The sequence below is a fragment of the Haliotis rubra genome, unplaced genomic scaffold (genome assembly GCF_003918875.1).
Source record: "Haliotis rubra isolate DU_JTF1 unplaced genomic scaffold, ASM391887v1 Scf113, whole genome shotgun sequence".
NCBI lineage: Eukaryota > Metazoa > Mollusca > Gastropoda > Lepetellida > Haliotidae > Haliotis > Haliotis rubra.
In genome coordinates, this window is record NW_025765037.1 from 1,981,028 (window position 1) to 1,998,199 (window position 17,172).

At 40.2% G+C, this 17,172-nt stretch overlaps 1 protein-coding gene across 7 annotated transcripts in view; it reads right to left on the reverse strand.

Annotated features, from left to right (window-relative positions):
• LOC124291501 (tripartite motif-containing protein 2-like) overlaps positions 1 to 17,172 on the reverse strand; it is an 87,255-nt gene that overhangs the window by 22,483 nt on the left and 47,600 nt on the right. The window contains exon 1 of one of the 7 annotated variants that reach the window (XM_046728489.1): positions 13,341 to 13,428. The exons of the other annotated variants lie outside the window; for them this stretch is intronic. Coding sequence (XP_046584445.1) covers positions 13,341 to 13,379 — 39 coding nt within the window. The 5' untranslated portion in view covers positions 13,380 to 13,428. Of the gene's footprint in view, positions 1 to 13,340; positions 13,429 to 17,172 lie in introns of those variants that run through there. 7 annotated transcript variants of the gene reach the window in all.

Consider the following 17,172-nt stretch of genomic DNA (forward strand, 5'->3'; position numbering starts at 1 on the left):
AGTGCCGCTAGATGTGACAGCCAGTTGTCGATTAAAAGTATCAGATAACCAGCTGCAACTCAATATCTCGTGGGCGTAGTACAGATCTGACATAAATCACGTCAGTATTGGTACTCGTGATTTGTAATATTTCATTTGCAAGCGTTGGTGAAATAGCCTTTGGAATATGTTGACATTACCAGGAGTCTGTGGTGTAAAGCCTAGGCGTCACAAAGTCCGGGCGTGTTCACATTTCAACATAATCCAGACGAGAAGGATGTGCGTTATTTTCAGCTGTACATGTCATGGTTTGGTCGAGCCTCTCTTCTACCACTTTCTCTTTGAAATAAGGGGCGGTGGGGTAGCCTAGTGGTTAAAGCGTTATCTCGTCACGCCGAAGACCCGGGTTCGATTCCCCACATGGGTACAATGCGTGAAGCCCATTTCTGGTCTCCCCCGTCGTGATATTGCTGGAATATTGCTAAAAGCTGCGTAAAACCAAACTCACTCACTCTCTTTGAAATATACCAAAGTGTATAATAGCAGCTTAGTTTCTACTGATTTGGGTACACTATTGTATTGCGTGTGTAAAACAGTATCCTTTCCATGACGTTTCCGCGAATGAGCGTGTAAAATACCTCCCAAACCATGTGTAGCTCTTCAAACAATTACAATCCGCCGAACGATTAATGGTGAATAGGTTCTTCATGGCACAGTTTTAGCTGGGAAGAAATAAATACCAATTCAATGTAATTATCGAAATCAGTGAATTAAAATTTCAGACGTCCCATATATTCGACTGTGATATGATACATTTACTCTGTGCTCACGAACTGTGAGTCACTGAAGCAATGTTCCCTAGAATAACAGTTTTATCTCGCGTCTTACAGTGAGGTTTGAGGAGCGAAGGGGGGCGCAAGTCCTAAACTTGTACCTCTCCGGTCAAACAAACATGGATATGATACCAACCAACCATGATGAACAAATCTAGGATTCGAACGCAGAACAAGCGGATGCGTCTATGATGCTTGTGGATTCATGACTGACTGACTGAGTTTGGTTTTACGCCGCTTTTAGCAATATTCCAGCAACATCACGGCGGGGAACATCAGAAATGGGCTTCACACATTGTACCCTTGTGGGGATTCGAACCCGGATCTTCGGCGTGACGAGCCAACGCTTTAACCACTAGGCTACCCCACCGCCCCTGTGGATGCATGAACTTTGTAAGTGTCATAAGGTGATCGAGGTATAGAATTGACATATATGAATTATTCCTATGATTTGATCACTTTGAATTTTGTGCTCCGCGAACCTGGATTTACTTTTTACCCGGAACAGAAATCCTAATCATGGAAGTGCCAGAATGTAACCTATTGGGACACTCAGTTTCAGAAGCTGCCAACAGGGTTAACAGCATCCTTTGATCACATTAATGCTTCTCTTAAAACTGTGCAGGATCAACACAGACGCTTAACGTATGACCCAGTAATGAGATGGACAGCACGAGATCGTTTACCAACATTAATTTTTTTCAAAAGAATTCAGTAGCACTCGTTGACGTCATGGTATTAAAAAATGTAAAAGCAGTTCTCCGAGCACGACCTTCCTTCCACATCCCAGACGCGATCTTGATAAGTTTAGATTGAATAAAACAACATCCCCTTTTTTGCTTCTTCCCTTCACTTGTCATACCAATGCAAGCATAAATCTGAATTCACGTTTCACGAGGGAAAAATAAAGTTGAATAATTGAATTGACTTTCAAAATTCGTTGCAATGACTTGAATTCTTCATTGATCAATATTTGAAAACTAAAATATTGATGAACGATTTAAACTGGACTGCTTGTCGGATTGTGCCAATCACAATCTCGAAATTCTAGAAATCGTTTTGACGATAAGTCTAACCATTTCCACTTTAGATGTCCAACTAGCGTCATTAATTGCTCCTATAGTCCAGAGAAGCGGACTTCTTGGGTAACAGAACATGATGTTGACGTAGTGAGTTATTCACCAGCATGGTATCATTTGAGTGACCTCATAAATAAATAAATAAAGAAAGAAAGAAAGAAATGAATAGATAAATAAACCACTTATTCATTCAGTCAACCAACCAACCATTCAACAATCCATCCATCCACCCATCCATCCATCCATCCATCGCATAATGCGCTGCTTGTCATCAGCCATTGTCAATACATGCACAAATATAACGCATTGCAATGGTTGAAGTTTACGACCCGATCCTTCCATGGTCTGTTGGGGGTTTCTTTGTAGGAGAAAGATTCATTAGGTAACAAGAACATTTCTTCGAAATAGCTGCAACGTTTCTACAGCTACACATTATTGATTATGTAAGCAGATAAAAGGGACGACTCATTCTAAACACTATTAATACAGTTTTACTAAACGATGTATAATATATTTATTGTGTTTCCGGCGGATTTGTAACTTGTGTTTAAGAAACAATTAAGCTATCCTTCAAAGACTGAAGATATTTATGCAACGTTTATGTAACACTTTATATTTGATCCATTCCATCTGGATCGTGTAGACACTTTATCAAAATTTGATGCGCAAAACATTAAAAGTAGTAGTTTGGCTGTGAAACGTACCCATACCGGAAAATAAATGTAATTATCCAAAATAAAACGCTTTGTGTGTGTGCGTGCGTGCGTGCGTGCGTGTACACATTTAACTATTGGTCGGGCCGCCTTAAACTTCATTTCACAGAACCAGATTTGCTATCAATATCAAATAACAACAAAATACAATCGAAGCAAATTTGTTGAATTTGAATTTGAAATTATTCGACTACAATGGACACACTTGCTGACTGGACTTTTTAAATCAGTTTCAAAATTAAATCTTATAAAACCGACAACAATAAAATCTAACAATGTCTATATATATAATGTAAGATATACTATGCCACTATGTATGTATGGATCACTACACCAAAATCGAACTTGATCCTCTTTAAAGTGATGACATATTTAGCAAAACTGGAACTTGCATGTGAGTAGTCAAGCTGTACAATATCATTACACAGCTGAGAAGCATGCCTCAAGAGAACCACCAGTAAAAGACAGGGTCTGGAGTAGACTCCTTGTCTCGACATTTCCTCCACATAATGGCGGTAACGACCCCTACAGACCCAGTTTTCAGTATTTCAAGGGTTATTAACGCAGTCTGCGTGTCGAGCAGTGTGACCTTATCAGGCGGATAATCCCTGGTATCTTGTACATCGTAATATCAATATTACAGCACTTTAGAAATAGCGATTCAATTGTCCTGCAACAGAAAGGATGACCACTTAGTATTAGAAGATATGGAGCAAGACTGATATGACTGAACGTTATTACTGTTACAACGTCCCTTCCACTTAGTTTTGGGAATACAATAAGGTCGCCCGTTAACGCGAGCTGTACATCAACCGGTGTTTCAGTGGTCAAAGCCTTTGCAAATTGTTTAAAAGCCCAACATTGTTACATTAATTTGACTATGTCATTGGGATATGTAGGCGAGAAATACAAAGCGATTTCTATGATTAGGACTGAAATATATGTCACGCAATATAACAATAAGAGTTAGATTTTACTGTTTTCTCGTTAAAGCACCGCTTTAGGCCCTGGTCTTTGCGAGAACTAAAGATTTAAAAAAAAATATGAAAAATTTTGAGTGGGTGAGTGAGATTAGTTTTATGCCGCTTTTAGCAATATTACAGCAATATCACGGCGGGGGACACCAGAAATGGGCTTCACGCATTGTACCCATGTGGGGAATCGAACCCGGGTCTTCGCATGAAGAACGAAAGCTTTAACCTCTTGGCTACCTCACCGCCTAGAACCCAATTTAACTTAATGATTTGTGGCACCTTAAGCGACAGAGCCATACGTACACCCAAATAAGTAGTGTGTGTAAACCCGGGTCTTCGGCGTGACGAGCGAACACTTTAACCACAAGGCTACCCCACCGCCCCGAAAAAAATTGAGATGACCCCCGACTCGAAATGCTTCCCAGTATAATAAATCATGATAAAGTTTTGTCCAACGACGAATATATACTTAGTTAATCAACCAGAAAACGTGGGGAACATACATCAGGAATTGCAGATGAGAAAACTCATTAAACAGGGAATAACAGTGAGGAATAGTAACATGCAACATGTACATGTAATAAGGAATACGTAGCAGGGAATACATGACAGAATACGTAGCAGTGAGTGAGAATGGTTGTATGCCACTTTTAGCAATACAATATGGCAGTATCCTGACGGGGAACATGATATAGGCTTCACACATTGTACTCACGTTGGAAATCAAACCCGGCGTGGGGAGCGAACGCTTTAACCAACAGGCTACCCCGTTGCTCTGAAATAATTAGCAAATAATATATAGAACAGGATACGTATTGAGAAATACGTAGCAGGGATTACAGAGGAGATAATAACGCACCAAGACAAAAGTCACATTGTGTATGAAATACTAACGCGTCGGGTCTAGACCTTTCAGAAGGTCCCGTTCTTGTTACGGCAATGTTCATCCTTTGCAGGAAGATCTCCAACCTTTTTCCAAACACCTGTTCCAAAATCCATTCAGTCTCACTGCCCCTTCCTGTGGGTAAAACCAACGAATGGAAACCGACACACGTTTCTCCGTATCTCTAATCTACATTACGTCCTAACAATGATCGTTTTGACTGCGACGAAGGTGCTCTGGTGTCGGTTAAACCTGATCCTTATGTGCACGGTCTCCAAATATGTTTCTCATTAAACTCAGCTCCTCGACATTTACGTAAGGAACGATCTAAGCCCCTTTTCCAGGCGATAGGCCGTATACCACTAAATTAATGTCGGATTTTCCGGATGGGATGACAGTCACTCGCTAAAACGTGTTTTCCTTGAAAATTACCCATGCCGAGTCAATTAAGGTCGAAAGCCTGTGTTGCCTCTGTCTCCCCGTAAAGCAGGGATCGTATGGCAATTTGCAGCTACGGTAACGAGAACAGGGTGTAAAGTAGGATTGAAACAGAGATTGACGGTGTTGAAACGACGGTAGAGACTTGATGAAGAAGGACTATTGTTTTGGTAGAGACCAACACTGATTAGGAATTTGTCATTATCCATGTACAACTATCAACCTTCCTGTAAAACAGTAATCGGTTTTAGGTCACCATGAAGTGGGTTGGCGGAGGGATATTTGATCTGTGTCCAGGGGCTGGAAGATGGAATGGTGAGGATCCTGTCACGGATTTCCCTGAGGAGGTAACCTAAAGCCGGTTCCGATGTGACGCAGAATATAGTTCCATTGAGTGAAGTTTAGTGTTGAAATTGGATGAGGGTATACAAGAAGAAGAGCGACAAGAAACATACATTAATGCTCCATTTGAGATACGAGCTGACATGTTGATAAAGAGTTATGAACAAAATAGAATAAAGAAATAACTCCAAATGCGTTTGGTGTATTGGAAACATAAAGCGTGGACATATTGGTGAAGTCAGGTGAAATGGGGCTAAATATCCAGACCAATATTATTTCATTTATGGATTCTGTCTGTGAATGGATGTCTGTGTGTGAGTGAGTGAGTGAGTGAGTGAGTGAGTGAGAGAGAGAGGGAGCATGTAATTTAAGATATACAAATGACATTATTTACAGCTCCTACATAAGTGTTGGTTTTATTGTGCGAGCCCGCTGAGACACAATACCGCAGGTTAAAATGGATACCCAACTCAGACAATACCAACACCGATTTGCATCGTAAGCCCGAGCATCAGGCAGGGAAACAACAAGTACCATAATTAATATATTTTGGTATAATGTGGTCAGCGGATTGAACCAGCAACCTTCCGCTCAGTGGGAAATTGATCCATCATCTCGGTTAAAAGCATTAGTAATGCAAGTGATGAAGTGATCTCCTGCCAAACGTCATACACCATTTTGTCAGAATCAGAACAAAGAGATGGCACCACTATGATGAACATGAAGACTGTCATAGATGCCAGGTACAAACAGAAACAGTTGAATTATTTACATCGATTCAGTGCTCAACATATCTTGGTAGGCGTGATCAACCCGTCAAGATCCGGGTTAGAGGTGGTCTTCAGCAACACATGCTTGTAGGAGGCGACTAACGGGATCGGTTGGTCAGGTTCGCTGACTTGGTTGACATACGTCATCGTATCCAATTGCGTAGATTGATCCTCGTGATGTCAATCACTAGATTGCTGGTACAGACACAATTATTCACAGACCTCCGTCATATAGCTGGTAGATTACGGCGTAAAACAAACAAACAAACAAACAAACAAACAAACAAAGCTCGGATAAAACCAAGTACCATCTTGACAGTTGGATTCAGATCTCTACAAATGGTTCATGTTTCATCTTGGCAGTTGTGTTCTCATCAAAATACATCCGCTATCAACAAGTGTTATGATGCAAGAAAAAGAGACAATGCCCTCTGTGGTATCATAAATATTCGTAACTGAAAGCAGAGGTATTTGAACTTATTCCGAATTTATCGTGAGCATGGCTCCGTTTAAGAATCCCTATCAATTAAAAATAGAAACGTTTTGTGATACAAGTCAACAACATAGCTAGTGCGTACATACGATCTTGTCATACGAGTCAAACCAGGTTGTTTTTGTCAATTATCACGTATACGTTTCTAGCAACAGCACGCCTCTTCGGCGCCAATAAAATGGTTTCAACGAAAGTAAAACTGGTTTGTACAAGTCGCTTTGAAAATCGATTGCGATAAACAGATCACTCTGGATTGGTTACAGACTGCTCTAATAGTAGTCCTAACAAGCTTGTAACTTACAAAATGACAAGTAATGTGTTTTGGGCCAAAACCGAAATTTGATCGGACACCGAAAGCTGAATCAAGGCCCAATTTCGGCCATTGACCTCTCTAAAAGGACGTACAGTAAATAATGATGTCAAGATTACAATAATCTAGTTAATGAGATAAATTAAACAGTATTGTCCGACTGGAATTAGATTTTCAGTAAATTGTTTTTGACAAGAAAGAACGATCAGACTTGAGACGAATTGATTTGTACATTATTAGATCAACCCGGTGCTGCTTTCCCTACGCAAATAGTAGAATAACCTAATCCTGCTCGGTGTCCGAAGAGTATTTGATTTAAAAGTTCTACAATATAACGCAGGAAGGACATAACGTGTTTTAGTCAGCATCGTTCAATTATAGACGTTCTTTCTATAGTCATTAATGAAACACCATTACGAAATTGCTGATTCTATAAAAAGGTTGTCATGCAAGTATGTTTAGTCTATAACATCACGAGTATGGTGTTTTTCCATTACGGTTTCCTTTGAAGATTACTGAAAGCAGCGGACTGCTTTTCGTCATGTCATTGTGGACATAACAAGCAGTCCTTTCAGTACAGCGAAATTGTTATTGTTAAAACGTAATTGTTTGCTGAAAATAATATATGTACTACCATATGTAGGAAATGTTTTGGAAATGAGTATGTGTAAAATATGAAGATGAAACTATACATAGATCAAGTTAAATATGAAATGGGAGAAAACGACCAATTTCCAAGTCGGCGTAAAAGGCAACGTGGTCATGAAAATTATATAAATGTATCAATGAAACGAGTGAATACACCCGGTGTTCGCTTACAGTGTAAGCATGTTCCGTCCTACTGGTAGAACACTCCCCTCCCACAATTTGCATCAGTGAGTGAGTGAGTTTAGTTTTACGCCGCACTCAGCAATATTCCAGCTATATGGCGGCGGTCTGTAAATAAACGAGTCTGGACCAGACAATCCAGTGATCAACAGCATGAGCATCGATCTGCGCAGTTGGGAACCAAGCCAGCGAGCCTGACAAGCAGTGCTCCATGTAACGATAATCGTAAAAAAAGACAATTAAGTGATGAACCCAAACTCCAGTGACACAATCGTGCATTCACCGATTGAAAACATTTATTTTTAATAAAGCCTACCAGTGCGACGTAAAGTTAATGACACTAATAAAGACTACCGCGTCATGTGCATAGATTCTGCAACTCTAAGTAAAGGAAACTGATTAAGAAATATGTTCGTTTGCAACACAGAGGAGCAGCTTTAATGCCTCAGTCCAAACTACGTCCATGGTGTCTTAGTAGCATGGCCCAAACAACCCACGCTTTGGTGTCCATTTCAAAGTTCTTTCTTGATATATTGCGAACGTCGGTGTACCGTGTCGTTAAAAATGAGATCCCTTGTCCCTTTTATGTCTGTGAAGCACACCATATATCATACAATCCATTATCGTAATGCGTTTGGCGGCAGTGGAACACATCTACTTAGCCTTTGAAACACATAAAACGAAGAACTCATTTGAAACGAGACATATTAAAGACAACCTTGGTGGCCTATATCTTTCCTATAACATATGCATTGGCGACGTCAATGGACTGGATAGCTATTGACTTTAAAGCCGAGATCTATTCTATTTATGTGCACGGTGAGTCATCAGCATCTTCTTTGTGTACATCTAAACAGGTACAGTATTATTCATGAGACGATTATAGGTTAAATTCCTCTGGTAGCATGAGACCCGTGAAGATCCGGGTTAGAATTGATCTTCAGTAACCCATGCTTGTCGTAAGAGTCGACTAACGGGATCGGGTGGTCAGGCTCGCTGACTTGGTTGATACATGTCATCGGTTCCCAATGGCGCAGATCGATGCTCATGATGTTGATTACTGGATTGTCTGGTCCAGACTCGTTTATTTACAGACCGCCACCATATAGCTGGAATATTGCTGAGTGTGGCGTAAAACTAAACTCACTCACTCACTCTGGTAACATGGTTTGGAGTCCTCTATCGATGAGGTACGTCTTTACGGCAGATATGTGCTTACACAACGTCTTGTCTGTTGTCAGCACTGCCATGGTGTTCATAGTGCATTGAATGCGTGCCTGGCGAGGATTAAATTTGAACGAATGTCATGTAATGAACATAACAACAATAGGAAAGACACAATATAGCTTTTTGTCATTGGGTTCTTTGACGTCTTGGCGTAATGGCGTCAGCATAATGCTGCATGACTTGCGACTGACGATCATAACAGAACCTGCACGTAAAAATGATCATCTAATCACCCTCATAACTTTACCGGGCTAAAAGTACGCGAAACCTTTAAGCTTTAATGTCCCTATCTAATTTATCATGTATGAAATATGAACAATGCGTTGTTATTTGGAATGATGGGTGATTAACAGGATGACACTGTAAATATATCAAAATATCGACATTTCGCCTTGCAGTCGGTTTCATTTTAGAAGAAGGATCGGATCGTGACCAGCTGAATGGTGGAGGAAACCCCGAAATTATATATAGCCTAGATGTTTACCACTTTGGTGAAATCATGAACAGGATTAAAATATTAAGAGGCAGAATCGAACGAATTATCATCGGATTCTCGACAAAGGGACCTAACGCCACTTTGAGATACCCTTTGTGGTACCGGAGGCGACTAGGTCACCGTGAATTCTCGTGTTGTAAAGGCTGCAGCAAACCGTGAACAAAGGATTCGATCTGGGAAACACTAAAGAAAGCAATCAATACCAATGCGTATTTGAAATTAATAGAACAAGACATAGCTACCTGGAACTTTGGAGAATGACAAGAAATGAATGGGGACACAACAAGAACTGAACTTGAGACACATGAAATATATGGATGGAGGTTTTGAATATGTCAGAAATTATTTGAAACACCAAGACCACAAGATACGTGAAATGTGTTTAGGACGTTTGGAACATTATCAGGAATGTATGGAAACAACAAAACCTAAAGGCAAATATTTGAAAGAATGTTTGGAAAATTATCTGAAATGAATGAAAAGACCAAAATCTAAAGACACAAGAACTATTTGAATGAATGTTTGGAAGCATATCAGAAATGAATGGATAGCCTAGATCTGAAGACAAAAGGAATATTTGAAAGAATGTTTGGAACCTATTGAATATTTGAAAGAATGTTTGGAACCTTATCAGAAATGAATGGAAAACCAAGATCTGAAGATACAAGAACCATTTAAAATGATATTTAGAACCGTATCAGGATTAATGGAAATCCAAGACCTACAGACGCAAGAAATATTTAAATATTTAAAAGAATGTTTGGAACAATATCAGTAATGAATGAAAAGACCAAGACCTAAACACACACGAAATATGACAGTGGAGATTCAGCTGAACTGAAATACCAAGGCTTAAAGACACAAGAAATATCTGAATGAATGTTTGGAAATCATCAGAAAAAATGAGAAGAGCATAGGCACGGCAGAAAAATCAAACAGTGAGCAAATATCTTGGTCTAGGAAACACGACTATCATGAATTTCTCAGTACATGTGATCTAGTCCCCGCATATATTATTCTATGAATAAAGAACGTTGAGAGACACTTCCCACGATCAATATTCAATTAGAAATATTCCCTGCATCAACTGACAATAGCTTCAAATACTTGTTGTTGGGTAATTTGACATGTATTCGATATTCTATTGTACTTACTAGACTGTATGCTTATGAAGTATTCAAGTGATGTAAGATAGGTGGGTTATAGTTGGATGATGGTATTGAAATATCGATCACGACGAGAGTTCGCGAGATACTGACTTTGTCCCATGGTGGCAATGCAATTATGATACGAAATAATGAGAGTCAGTGTTATTTGAAATATGGTCCATGCTAGTGACTCCAAAGTAATTCACGAGGTCGTGGTGCTAATGCCAGTGCTTCCAGTACATTGATATAACACGGTCGTTGCTTCAAGAGCGCCAAGTGCAATAACATGTCATGACCTTATGTTTAACATTATCCGTTATTCATTCACACGTTTATGTTGATTGTTATTCTAGTATTTGTCTTAAAATGTATCGGGGAGTTGTTCTCCAGAACAAATGTGAATTAGGAGAATCATTTTGGCAAAGATACGGAATCCAATATATGTACGCAACATGGGTATATGGTTCATTGGAGATGTTTCTCAATGATTCGAGATTGTTGTATGAATAGTATTTACAATCACAAAGAGACAAAATGTCGACAAAAATATTTCCTTAATCACAGGGTATTTCATATATTAGTATCACTTTGGTTCTACATTTCATTCCAAATCATGTTAGGCAGAGATAGATGAACGACATTTCATTGGCTAGCTTGCACTTGCAACCATATATGGAAGTACACTGAGAACTGGAATGAAATCATCATAGCGGGAATACGAACGACGTCATGGACATCATGTCGACGTCAAATTTCCGACAGGAACGTCGAAAACACTCTTGTTACTGATGGCTCACAAGGTTTACCGTCAGGGGTAATGAACTAATTTAAAGACAATACATTTAGTGACCCCGGTGACCTTTCTGAAACCACATCACATGTGAAGCCTACTGAGGCACACTGTGTTGCTGAAGTGTTTTTTCCCTTCGAGAAGACCCATGCGCATGACTTTGACCTACAATATGCACCTCTACATGTCTGACACTGAAATTGAAATTGATCGCGTCTCTGTCGAGCTGTCAAACGTCCAGCACCAACCAGTACGTGACATTTCACTACGTCAAGCAAAGTGATAGAGTTCAACCTTGCATCAATGGCTGTCTACAGCTTACCGAGCCTCACCATTCTCCATTCTCACAAAATCCATCACATTCCTGTCACTACCAGTTTCAAACTCTCTGTATCTATGACTAATGACAACAACAAAATTAATAACGGTAAAGAGTATTTCAGTACGAAAGTGGCACGACCGTTCTCAGGATTAGTCATGCAACTACGTCATTGCCAAACAATTCCAGAATCAGCCGTGGACATAAATCAAAGAGAATGTCCAGGAGATACGTCAATTACAAACAGTCTACTGTAACAATACAACAATGGAAATGAAGACTGGTATCGAAGCGTGGAGACATTACCAGAATCGCTTAGCTATGCCTTTGGGCATGATCAAGATATTAGCTCTGCTCTTTTCAGGGGTATCCTATGTCGTCCCACACTGGTCAAATACAACTTGACATTTCTGCACTTCTGATCGAGTAAGACATATTAAACTTGTTCGATAGCTTTCTACATAAAACTGTCATCAGTTTCCATGGAACAGATTCATGGTGGACACTTGGACCTTTGGTGCATCTCAGGCATCAGGATCCATACGTATTATGTAAATAGAAAACGTGAACCTCAGAGAATAATAGCCGGGATTATCCAATGGAACACATTCCATTGGGCCTGTAATGCTCAAAATTGTGTGAAGAATGACTGAAAATCAGCGCAGTCACCGGATATTTGCGAAAAGGGTTAGCATCTCCTGGCTACGTTATTTCCTCGGTATGACTCACTCGTCTTCATTGTAATGTGTCTGTCTTATCAATGGAAGTGGTCATATTCTAAGGCTTTGTACTTTGAAATTGGACTCTTGTATATACATCATACAGATATTAATGTTTGTGCTCATGACGTCATTGAAGCTCTTTAATGACGTACACACATTCATGCTGTTTAAGCTGTACAAACATCAGAATAAAATAAACTATTAGAGATTATTCATTCATCAAGGAGATAATAACTTAACTTATGGGGACGGAGGGGCTTTAACGCCGGTGTGAACAGAAGCTCACATTAACATGGGGTGTCCGAAGTAATGAAGGTCTCATGCCTTTACCACTCACGAGTATGGTGGTGCTGACAATTCTGGACATGGGATTCGAACACGTAATCTTTGCAGTTTGCATGCAAACTGACCCAGACATACGGTAACTTAAATTTACAGGGAGAAACACAATATCCACTCAGATTTAATATCATATTTAAGAAATACATCTTATTCAAAAAGAGCAAATATATTTTCATCACTCAGTCATTATACACGAGATGCTCGATACTATTTATCGCAGTCTGTGTCGTGTGCTTTAAATACCGGGCACAAGACAGGGAAATATCAAGTAACCTTTGAAAATGTTTGTTCCAACACTGATCGAACCACAGACCTTCAATTCTTGGACAGAACTCTATCCAATTGAGCACAGAGGCATGAATGACTCAGTATGATTAAGTAATACGTTTGTTAACTTATGAACATGGAGCACAATCCTTAACTGGTCTTCACACACTGTATTCTCTAATTAAAACTCACAATCAAAATGGTAAGCGGACGCTGTACCAGTTGAGCCTAACATCAACCCCAATAACTATCACAGTTTAAAAACATAACATAAATTAGTATAAATCTTTAGTACACATTGCTTCAGTACAGACTATCACTAAGACAAAATTCTGTCATCTATATGTATGAACCCTTTCTGTGAACACATGTTGATAGGGTACTCACCGCGCAATACACATAGAAACGGAAAGATGTACATTCCATGATAACAGGTAAATGATTTGTGCCTTGTATCGACTGAAACACACTTCAGCCTCCGCTGATAGTTAACACTGACTATAGCTCGTTTGATTCATTGAGAGTTGGGGCCTGTAGGAAATCAATGGCCGATGTCTCACGGGATAGCCTGCGATGCCAACGGCAGCAAGGCCGTCATTTATTAGTCACTGTGTGCAGAAAGTAGTGGCAGGAATTAAGGTTCATGACAGATAACTGATTTAGTCAGTGTGGAGGCATGGGATATGCCACGGTATGTGGTTCGACACACGTAGCTTGTAAAATGCAAGCGCCAAAACCCTTTCTACAATAAGAACACTCTGGTAAATCTCACACTATGACAACATCGGTTGGAAGGGGAACGAGAGACGCGTGCATCATAAATGTCAACATGGTGACAGAGTAGTGGATGACATTAACTTAGTTCATAACTAGATATCATTTAAGTAACAAGAGCTACGCTCCTCTCGGAAATATGACGTCGCCATGATGTCCAAGACGTCGCTCCTATCCTCGCTATGATGCTGGTTCAATTTTCCTATAAGCTTCCATATATAGTTATAACTGTATATGCGCCAGTCGCATGTCGTTCGTTGATCTATGTCTGACATGCCTTGGAGTGGAATAACGTGCATCTACGTGTTGTTGTGTTTCGGTAACGTCAAAGATAATAATATAACGTTATTGCGCAGAATCATTCGATTTTAGTACTCAGTTTCGCCAAGTGGGCGGTGCGTTAGCTGCGAGGTCATTATGTGTCTCGGTTAGAATCCGGCTTGAAATGCTTGCGTGAACACCTGGTGTCCACACTGATTTTCAGTGACGCATGCATACATGTCACCGCTAGTGGACAGACGCTCTGCTGTGATGACTAATATCTCTCTGTAAAAACTGTAACATGGGCAGATGCTTACTCTGTCTGCGAGCACCTGGTGTCAACATGATTCTCAAGTGATTCATGCGATCTTCTCACCGCTAGTGGACAGGTGCACTACTGTAAAAGCATGTAACAAGAATGTAACATGGCCAGGAGATGCTTACTCTTTCCTCGAACACCTGGTGTCAAACATTTTTTCGTGATTCATTCATGCCCTTTCACCGCCAGTAGACAGACGCACTACTGTGAAAGCTAGTATATCCATGTTAAGAATGTAACATGGGCAGTATATGCTTACTCTGTGAACACCTGTTAACACCTCAACATTGATTTCAGGGATTCATACATACTTTTCACAGCTGGTGGATATCCGCACTACAGTGAAGTTTAGTATATCCATGTCAAGAATGTAACATGGGCAGTATATGCTTACTCTGTGAACACCTGTTCTCAACATTGATTTCAGGGATTCATACATACTTTTCACAGCTGGTGGATATCCGCACTACAGTGAAGTTTAGTATATCCATGTCAAGAATGTAACATGGGCAGGAGATGCTTACTCTGTGAACACCTGGTGTCAACATTGATTTCAGTGATTCACACACTTTTCACAGCTAGTGGATATCCGCACTGCTGTGAAGGCTGGTATATCATGTAAAGAATGTAACATGGGCAGGAGATGCTTACTCTGTGAACACCTGGTGTCAACATTGATTTCAGGGATTCACACACTTTTCACAGCTAGTGGATATCCGCACTGCTGTGAAGACTGGTATATCATGTAAAGAATGTAACATGGGCAGGAGATGCTTACTCTGTGAACACCTGGGGTCAACATTGACTTCAGGGATTCACACACTTCCACAGCTGGTGGATATCCGCACTGCTGTGAAGACTGGTATATCATGTAAAGAATGTAACATGGGCAGGAGATGCTTACTCTGTGAACACCTGGTGTCAACATTGATTTCAGGGATTCACACACTTTTCACAGCTAGTGGATATCCGCACTGCTGTGAAGACTGGTATATCATGTCAAGAATGTAACATGGGCAGGAGATGCTTACTCTGTGAACACCTGGTGTCAACATTGATTTCAGGGATTCACACACTTTTCACAGCTAGTGGATATCCGCACTGCTGTGAAGACTGGTATATCATGTAAAGAATGTAACATGGGCAGGAGATGCTTACTCTGTGAACACCTGGTGTCAACATTGATTTTCAGTGATTCACACACTTTTCACAGCTAGTGGATATCCGCACTGCTGTGAAGACTGGTATATCATGTAAAGAATGTAACATGGGCAGGAGATGCTTACTCTGTGAACACCTGGTGTCAACATTGATTTCAGGGATTCACACACTTTTCACAGCTAGTGGATATCCGCACTGCTGTGAAGACTGGTATATCATGTAAAGAATGTAACATGGGCAGGAGATGCTTACTCTGTGAACACCTGGTGTCAACATTGATTTCAGGGATTCACACACTTTTCACAGCTAGTGGATATCCGCACTGCTGTGAAGACTGGTATATCATGTTAAGAATGTAACATGGGCAGGAGATGCTTACTCTGTGAACACCTGGTGTCAACATTGATTTTCAATGATTCATTCACGCAATATTTTTTACCCAGTGAAATCTGTTTCGCCAGATAATCTATAGTTGTTATTTATGTTATATATATATATCTATATTTACCTGCATTCAAAGTCACGTACCTAAAACACTTGCTCCTATTGATATACAGATATTGATTCCAGCACGGAATGAATAATTTTCCACAACAATTTCGCTGTTTTTAAGCACCGTTTGTTATGTAACTGGCTTAAGTTCACAATGACATCAAGATAAGCGGTCTTCTGCTTTAAATCCTTTACGCGTTTCTGAATGGACAGACATTTTCCACCTAATGAACCATCAAACGTTACTTCAGAACGAGGATATCTTCTATCATCAAATAAGAGCAGTGCTGTGGGCGCTAGCTTCACATAAAATGCCCGATAAGTTGCAACAATAATGCATCTTTCAGAGATAAGAGCTGCAATCAATGGGGGTTATTTTGAAAGCTGCATTGAGTGGAGACGTGATTTCCTCCCAACGATGGCATTACAAGTTCTTGCACAAAAAGAAGATTTAAGAGAAACTATCTGAGAAACCTTCTCCATTCGTATTTTGGGGACGCTGAAAGCTGCTAATCGATGAGAAGACGGCGGGAGTTATGATTCGTTATGATAATGGACAAATAAGAGTTTTCATAACGGTTAACGTTGGGTTTATTGAGTGGGTATGTTTGAAGCAGTGTCACTTGCATGTGTGACGTCCAAGTGCACGGGGCTGCTCACGCAGATATTTCTAAGACTGCAGATTGCAAGTGTGATATCCAGGCGCGTTGGGCTTCTTTCACGAAGATATTTCTAGAAATGATTCCTTTCTAACGCTGATTGAGCTTATTCCCGATTAATAATCGATCAGCGTATTTTGAGGATTCCTATCTTCTTATCATGCAAGTTGGGAGGGCGAATTCAGTATATACTTTGGTGCTAGTTGAAGTTTGACAACAAAAAACGTTAGGTTAGCTTAACCCTTTCTCGGGCACCCGGTGTCATTACTGTTTTCAGTAATCCAGTCATAAAATATCTACCGCTACTTCGCTCTTTACGCCTAAGAGACAGGTCATTGACGTTAAGGTGACTTGTAACATACGCGTATTTCTGAGGAACTTATTTGTAGATATGAGAGAGCGATGTCATATACACGAGTTCAATCTATTAGTAAGTATTTTGAGGTGTAGTTCGAGTAGTGTTGCTTCCAGACATTCCATTAATAGGTCCAGGGCGTGCGTGAGTGAGTGAGTGAGTCTGTACTAATTCGTTTGCATAGTGCTAGAGGGGCGG